The following is a 9,050-nucleotide window of genomic DNA, read 5'->3' as shown; positions in this document are numbered from 1 at the left end:
AAAAAAAGACTATTTCTGGAAAATATTTCAAATTTTAAAAATAATCAATTTTTACGCTACACCCCCGATGCCATCTTCGTCAATTTTTTTTTTAAAAAAAATTATTTTTGGAAAATATTTCATGTACCAATCAAACATTAAAAAATATTTTCTACTCAACAATCAAACATAAGAAAATAAACTAGAAATTCTAGGAAAACATTTCAATGGAAAATATTTCCCTTGGTACCAAACACACCCGTAGTGTCACGGATGAGGAAAGACTCAAAATAGTCTCTCATCTTTTGAGTTAAGGTTCAAAGTCATCCTTGAGTTTTCACATCGAGCACTAATAGTCCCTCATGTTTGCAATATTGGTGCACTTTTGGTCATCCTCCAAAATTTTGCCTATTTTTTAACATTAATTTTGTCCACAATTTTATGTAAGGAATGTCCAATCGTCTTTTTATATATTTAATAGAAATAATAACTCTATGTGAGAGAATGTGATAAGAAGAACACATTGTTCTGTTCAGTAGAAGTATTACTGCAGCTAAACTAAGAACATCTTAACATATGACGTTGGAAGAAAAGAAAAAAAATTGTACTATTGCACGTGAAATTATCGTGATGAACCTCTCGACTTTACATGCAATATAATTTCTACTGAACAAAACAAGATATTTTTCTTCTCATATTCTTTCATATGGAGTTATTATTTCTATTAAGTATATAAAATGACGATTGAACATATCATACATAAACTATGGATAAAATCAATATTAAAAAATAGGCAAAATTTTGGAGGACCAAAAGTGCTCCAATATTACGAACATAAGGAGCTATTAATGCTCTATCTGAAAATTTAAGAATGAGTTTGAGCTTTAACCCATGTATGAGGACTATCACGGATACAGAAAATGATTCCCTCTTTGCACTATTTCACTATTTATAGAGGGTTCCTTGCTTGTGTAGTGTATGAATCTCCTGGATCGAGCAAGTAAAGTGGGTTTGTGAGATGAGCTCTTCAAGCTCACCTACTCGATCTCAAGGAGAGAGACCAAGGACTTTTGACGGTGAAGCTAAAAGGATCTGCTGGGCCAAGGCTGAGACTGTACCCGGTCGACATCCTGAACGCTGGCGGAAAGATTCCGCCGGAAACATTCTCTGCAAACGCCTCTTCAATTGTCAAGGCTGTCTTTGCTTTGAATATGATCACATCATTCCCTTTTCCAAAGGTCTACCTTCTTCCCTCCCATTAGTCTCTTTCCCCTATTTTTACCCTAAACCAACTAGTTTGTTCTTGAACATTCCGTCATCAACTTATCATTGAGGATTGATTGTTTGTTTATTACTCTTTAACTCAATTTTTGGAAATGGGTTCGGAGTTTGATATATACGATGTATATTCTCAATCCCAGCTAATTTGGAATTGAGGCTTTGTTTATTTTAGATATAAAGTTCTAATTTGCCCCTGTAATTTACTGGGAAAACGAACTTTCTTTGTGCTGTTGGAATTTAGTGTATAATTTTGTTTGAATAGGTTAGATATAAGGAGGGAGTTGCAAGGCTGAAATAGTTGTTTTATATAAGGGAGATGATGTTCTATGTAGTCATTCGTCATTTATGTTGACAGGGAAGAATCTCATATGTAGTTTTCCTGCGCCAGAAACTTTTCTTTTGAGTGAAGGGTCTATTGGAAACAATCTCTCTACTTCACAAAGATTACTGGATATGTTGTTGTTGTAGTATGTTATTCTTTATTTTTACTACTACCTTTTGCTTCATTTGCTTTGTTTATTTTGCTATTTTGTTGTTATTTTTGTTTGATTACACCTATTTTGAGCCGAAGATCTATTAGAAACAACCTATCAACCCCGCAAAGGTAGGGGGTTAAGGTCCGGGTTCATCATACCTTTCCCAGACCACACTTGTGGATTTCAGGGAGTATGTTGTTGATTCACACCGAAAACTGATATTGGATTTTTGTTGTTTAGTGATTTTAATCATTTGGATAGAATATTAACCGATGAAAAGTTTCCTTTTCTATTTCTTTTCACGTCCAGTGGTTGGGTGATAGAGGTGGAGATGGGTCTCTTAAGCTTTTATTTGGTGGTCAATATATGGTTAATGCACCATTTAAAATGTGTTTTCTTATGCAGGGGGTGAGTCCATAGCAGAGAATTGCCAGATCCTTCAGACAAGGGTGAACAGGCTTAAATCCAATAAGGATGAGATTGATATTAGTCGGTTAAAAAGCTACTCCTGTGATATCAAGTTCACTGGTATTCTACTTTGATCTTTCCCTATTTGTTCTGCTTCTATCACTTGTCACGGTATCGATCTCTATGGCTTCTGGACTAGCCACACCAGTGGAGATATGTGAGCTATATGATAGTTTTGTTACTTCTGTAGCCTCTTAAGATTAGAAGTCTGTGATTTCCTTGGTAATTTTAGAGCTAAAAGTCATTGCCTGATCTGCCACTGGATTACTGGATCACTTCCGAACATTATCCTGAAATGATCTTGTTAACATCTGGGATTAAACTTTAAAGTGTCATTGTACTTGTTGTAATGAATTTATTTTTATGGCAGTTTTTAGGTATTTCCATGTTTTCAAGTTTAACTAGATAATTTGACACTGTTCATAAATGGAGGTATAGAGATGTAATATCAATTAAAGTGGAAGGCAAATTGTTTTGCATTATAATAAGAAATTATGTGAAAAATTGCTTTTGTTTGGTATTTGGTTTGAACCCAAGTTGTGTTTTCATGGTTGTCATTGTGATGGTTTTTGTGGGGATTTCCTTCTCAGATAAATACTTTTCCATTCAGTACTCTTTTGGCCCCTGCTAAGGTCTCATTTCTATAAAAAAAAAACATTCATCAGATTCGGGGCAGTAATACAATATGAATCCGTCACATTAAGATTAATCTTTACTTGTACATCTTTTTGTGCCTCCTACGGCCAGTAGCAGTTAGAGAAGGTTTTTGATTCTAAGCTGGTTGCTGAATCCAAATTGAAGTTTTGTTTAGAATTGAGTCCTAGCTCTTATTGCATTACTGTAGTGAGAAGGTATGATGTAGAAACAGGTGTTACAGAACACGACAAGTAATAGAACTGTTTTTCTTTTATGTGAACGTGGATTTAGACAGTTCTTTTGAAACTATGTAGATTGTATCTTCTTTGTGATTGTTCTTTCGTTTTCATTTTTTTTTTGCTTGACTATTCTTTGACAATGTAGATCCTATCAGAGATAAGATACTCTTGTAAAAGATCAAGCAAAGGAGAACTATATTCTTCCACCTAGAAGAATTCTTTTGTTATGTTAGCTAGACATAGTTTAAATACATAAAGAAATTTCTTTATCTTGGTAGATGCTGCCTAACTTCCTCAGAGTAGCAAAGCTTACGATCTCTATATTATCTTCTCACTAAGGATAGGACCAATAACATTTGCTTGGATCTTTCAACTGGTTAGATCCCTCTCCCTAGTTGTGCAAGTCTTACCCGTTCTTTCATTATATAGCACATGCTTGTAGCACAACAGCTTTGGCAACTGTAGTTAATGGAATGGGTGTGGTATTTCTTTTTCATTTTTGTTTTGTTTTTGTACAAAGTATATAGACCGGTAAGAATAGGGGACTAATAATGCCGCCTTCTTCTACACAATTAGGACAAATAGAGATATTCTTGTCTGGAAGGTTATGGTGGAAAATGGTATATGGTATACGATTTTCTATGGAATCTAACATAAGTTATCCACCCTTGAAGTCCCTTAAAATGTATAGTGATTAGCCATTCTTTCCAACTTCACACAAAATTGGACATATATATTAAAGTTGTCAAGCCCTCAAGGTAGGGGTGTTCACGGTTTGGTTTGGGTCGGTTATTGGTCAAAACCAAAACCAAACCAACTTAATCGGTTTTAAAATTATCAAAACCAAACCAAATATAATATACATTTATCGGTTTGGTTGTTTTTGGTTTTGGTTTGGTTTGGTTCGATTATTCGGTTATTAACTATACATAAAAATAAAAGAAACAATTCATTCAAAATGTAAAAAAAGTGACAACAATCCATTCAAACAAAAAAATAGTTATAATGACTGGCATTACATAACTTTTGATCATTGAATTTACTGAATAAAACTTCAAAATTCACTATTTTGGCATAGAAGGAAGAGACAATGACATTTTCAGTCCCACAAAGAATTTCCATAGACACTCATATACATGAAACCAATAAGAAAAATGTTCTCACCTTGGACATTTTTTCTTTCATAAGTAAATTATAAATAAATTTTGATGAAACATATATAAAATCTTTAAAATTGTTTATGAATCTAATATATTATGTATGTATAATAATAAAATTTATGTATATAACTTGTTGGTTTGGTTCGGTTATTTCTTCGATTTTTTTTGAACAAAATCATAACCAAACCAAATATTATCGGTTCTTAACAATCTAAAACTAAACCAAACCAAAACCCAAATTAAATCGGTTCATTTAATCAGTTTGATTTGATTTTTCAGTTCAGATCGGTATTTATCCAAACCATGAACACCCCTACCCCAAGGCCTAGCTCAAGTGGCAAAAGGTGGAGGATTTGTGGCTTAGGTCGCAGGTTCAAGCCCCACACCGTGCAAAGTGAAGCCCGGTATTTAAGTGGAGAGGGGTAGAGGGGCGGGTCCATTATCCACCGAGTTTAGAAGGTTGTGATTGGTCCAAAGGGCGGGTCACAGACGGATTTCTCGATTATCAAAAGAAAAAAAAAAAATTAAAGTTGTCAAATTTTTTTTGGCATAATACATAAATATGCTCTTTAAATTAGCTTCAATTCACATTTATGTCCTCCAACTTTGGGTGTGCACAATGTAGACACTCAAACTTGTATAACGTTGAATAAGTAGACACATGAGTGTCCTACCTGGCATAATACGCGTTAGGCCCCATGTAGGACTCAAATTGGCATGTAGGATGCCATGTAGGATGCGTGTGACTTTATACAAGTTTAAGTGTCTACTGTGCATACCCAAAGTTAGAGGACATAAATGTGCGTGAGTCCAAGTTAATGACACATTTATGTATTATGCCATTTTTTATTTGCAGCAGTGACATTTTACTCTATTACTCCTGATACTTACCATAAAACTTGGGCCATGCAGATAAAGAGCTTGATGTTATTGAAATGGCTGTTTATGGGGATGTTCTTCGACCTGGAAAGCAATGCCGTTGTAGAACTGTTGCTGAAGTGCTAGGCCAATATAAGTCAAAGGATCGGGCTGCTCCCTGCAACTTACCATATGCAGATGAATCCTTATAGCAGGCAGTGAAGAGAACCTTACATTTCTCAGTTGTATTGTTTGTGCAACTCATTAATATTGTTGTATTTCAATGGCTTCAATTGAAGTTCAATTGTTTATGTAGCTCAGCAGCTAATTGAGTGAATTGTTGTAACTTTGGTGGATAGAGTGTCGCTTTGTGAACTTAAGTGTGTTGAGTGAGTCCATGGAATTTCTCAAGATTGATGGTGAGTAATGCTAAAGCCATTTGCACCAACTGAGCTTTACTGTTGTCACCTTCTTATCTCCCTAAAATTTTGAATTGGGCCTGATTTAAATGAAATGGATACACAGGAGTCCTATAGCTGATCTGACTAATTTGGAATCGCTTGATCTTGGCTGGGTTTGTGGTGAGTTGAGTCTGGTTTCAAATTTCAATCATGAAATCTATATTTGTGGTGGTGAGTTATTTAAGTCTTCAATTAAGTATTGGTGATTATTTTGACCAAAATATTAGATTAAGTTAATTGGGGACTCATTAACATTTTCAAAAGACTTTTAATCTTTTTAAAAGTACAAAACAATCCACGCTTAAAATAAACAAAATCTTCACTCCCTCTCTCAAACATTCTCCTCAATTGTACGTCTCTCTCAATCTCACGGCTGCTTTTTCTCTCAAAGTTGAAAATTGTTCTGTTCTTCCAACCAACTCCTCCAGTAACTTTCAACTTCAGACTGCTTCTACGTTTCATCTTCCGACAACTACTTCTTCCATTCTAACTATCAATTTCTCTCTCTTCGCAAGTAAGGTGAAGACTTTATTTATTTGGAAAACATTAGGGCTTTTTTTTGTTTTAAAGAAAAAGAACTTTTCAAGTATTCATTAACAATTTTAAAATTTGATGCTTAAAATAGAAAAACAAACTCGAGAAAATTTTAATTTGTGATATTTGTTCTCTTAACTCATGTTTGATGTAAATGTGATATCTTTTTAAAGCGAAATATGATTATTAATTTTTCCTTGTTGTTCTCAAACATTGTTTTCTAGTAGTGATGATGAATTTTATTTTTTTCGGATACATTTTTGTTATTTGTAATTCTCGAACAACTGTTGATATTTTTGGCTTATTTGTGTTGTTGTATTATACTAGTATACGTGCCCGCGCGTTGGGCGGAGATTATTAAAATTTATTTAATTGTTCAAATATATTACATCATTTTGATTTTATTAAAATATAATTATCATCATATTTCATGCAATGTACTTAATATCATAAAATTTTATATAACTAAAGGAACAAATCATATAAATGCATGCGCACGATCATCAAATAACATTTTTGAAAAAACTAAATATGATAATTATATATTTCTTATACAAACGTTTCAAAAATATATTATGATTAAAAATAAATAAGAATGAAAGAATTAAGAGAATATGTTGGTACACTCTCTCAAATTAATATATGAAAAAAATTTATTTATTATTTTCTTTCAATAGAGAGATTTTGCGTAAATTAAATAATTTATTCATTTTCAAATTTTTTTCATAATGATTTTAAAATATTTATCTGAATAATAAATTCCTCATGTTAATGGTCAATTTAAAAGTTGTGTACAAAAATACATGACATCTCTTTATTCATTTCATATTAATCAAGTTTCTACGCTTCTACTCCTCTAAGTGTTATCTAAGTAAGCTAAACATTATTTTTATATATAAAAAAGGAAGACTGACTCTTCAATTATAAAAAAATTTATTTTTGAGTTGAAAAATTGTATATCCACTATAAAAGTTAAATATGTAATAGTTATAACTAATAAGCATTGCATTAAGTTATGGAATAGTTTAAAAATTAAGTACCTTAAAAACATGATTTATATTTTAGATTATATAGCCATATATTATGGGAATGTAGTTAATCATTTCCATAAAAATAGGCTCATTAAGAGTTGAGAGATGATATATTTGAAAAACAGTTATAAATTGTTAAAGACAATATTTCTCAAAAGTCTAAACAAAATTTAATAACAGTTAAAATTATTTTTAATGTTAATTATAAATCCTGTTATTTTAACATATTCATTTTTGCCTATATTTATGTGGAAACAACTGAATGTATTTCAAATTCATTGTTGTCCATATTAGTAATTATTAGATTTAAAATTTTTATTTTAACTTAAATTGTTAAATGTTTTAAATTAATTTTGTGAATTCAATATAAGTTTTGTTTTTAAAAGACTCCATTATGCATGGAACAATTATTTCAGCCACGTATTCATAATTAGTTAATACTTATTTGTAAATAGTTAATACATATTTTATTAATGAAACAATGCAATCTAAAAATACGAATGTGTCTTAATATTTTGGAAATCAATTATTTTTCTTAATTGTTCTCTCCAAAAGCTTTTGCCCTTTTTGAATGTGTCTGAGATTACGCATGTATATGTATATTGTGTTGGGGGCAGAGCTTGACCTTTTTTTTTTATTTGAGTTTGCAGTTTTTATTAAAAAAAAATTAATTTTTGTGGTGGTTACTAAGTAAGTTTACACATATTTTTAAATTTTAATTAAATTATTTCTTTTTTTTATTTTTTTTATTTTATAATCTTAAATTGCAATTTCAAACTATTTAATTTTTAGTTATTTATAAACTAATTTTAAAAAGGATAATGAAATTTTTGGAAAATAATTACGTTGATTGGTGAAGAATTATCCGTTTGTTTGAATATTTTTTCACTAACCACTCCTTTTATTTAGGATAGAAGTGGGAAGTTAATGTGCAGTTAAAATATTTTTTTATTTCTTATTTCTCATTATTATTAAATAAAAATGTGCAGTTAGATGGTTCAAATTTTAAAAATATCTTTCCAAAAAAAAAGGACCTCAACGTTGAATTTTTTTAGAAAATATTTTTTTTATTTTTATTTTTAATTTTCTTTTTAGTGTTTGAAATTTCTATTTTTATTTTTAGAATTCCAATTAATTTTAATAATTTACAAATTTTGTTTTTTTTTTTGGTAGTGCTGACAATAAACATTATAATTTTTTTAAGAGTCCAAAACGTGTTAAAAAATATATAACAATTATCTTTTTATTTATTAGTTTTATTTTCAATATTTGATGATTTATGTTTTTACTGGTTTATTTTTTTTAAAATTATTTTTAGATTTTAATTTAATTCTTCTTTGTGGTAAGTTTTTTTTCTGATTTTTATAATATACAGATAAATAATATATCTATATATAGATTATTATTAGTATAATAATAATAATTATTATTATTATCTATATTTGTTTTTCTTTATATGAGGAGATTGTGGAAAGATGGTTAAAATTAAAAATATACCTTTCCACAAAAAAAGGACCACAACTTTAGAGTGTTTTTTTTTTAATAAATACATACACATAATTAATTTTAATTTTTTTAAAATCTGATTTAGTGTGGTGCTGACATGTGGCACTTTTTCTTTTCCTTTTATATGTGCAGTTAGATGGTTCAAATTTAAAATTTTAATTAAATTATTTCTTTTTTTATTTATATTTTATAATCTTAAATTACAATTTCAAACTATTTAATTTTTAGTTATTTATAAACTAATTTTAATAAACTTTATTATAACATCTTTTAAAACAATTTTAGAAGTAGAGAGTTAACGTCTGCGGTTAGAATTTTTTTAGTTTTTTCTTTTTAATATTTTTTACGTGTAATTTAGTAGAAGTAGATAATGTTAATAAACTTCATTATAACACCTTTTATATATGCTTTCACTATTTTT

General features: G+C 29.9%; 1 protein-coding gene across 1 annotated transcript; it reads left to right on the top strand.

Annotated features, from left to right (window-relative positions):
- The first annotated feature begins 935 nt into the window (after positions 1-935).
- Positions 936-5,440, top strand: LOC125863078 (uncharacterized). Its single transcript, XM_049543230.1, has 3 exons — positions 936-1,217; positions 2,142-2,264; positions 5,152-5,440. The coding sequence occupies exons 1-3, from the start codon at positions 998-1,000 to the stop codon at positions 5,307-5,309; spliced, it is 501 nt and encodes a 166-aa protein (XP_049399187.1). The 5' UTR covers positions 936-997; the 3' UTR covers positions 5,310-5,440.
- The last annotated feature ends 3,610 nt before the right edge of the window (positions 5,441-9,050 follow it).

This window comes from Solanum stenotomum, chromosome 4, assembly GCF_019186545.1.
Source record: "Solanum stenotomum isolate F172 chromosome 4, ASM1918654v1, whole genome shotgun sequence".
Classification (NCBI taxonomy): domain Eukaryota; kingdom Viridiplantae; phylum Streptophyta; class Magnoliopsida; order Solanales; family Solanaceae; genus Solanum; species Solanum stenotomum.
The sequence above is the reverse complement of the archived record's forward strand: the minus strand, read 5'-3'. Positions and strand labels throughout refer to the sequence as shown.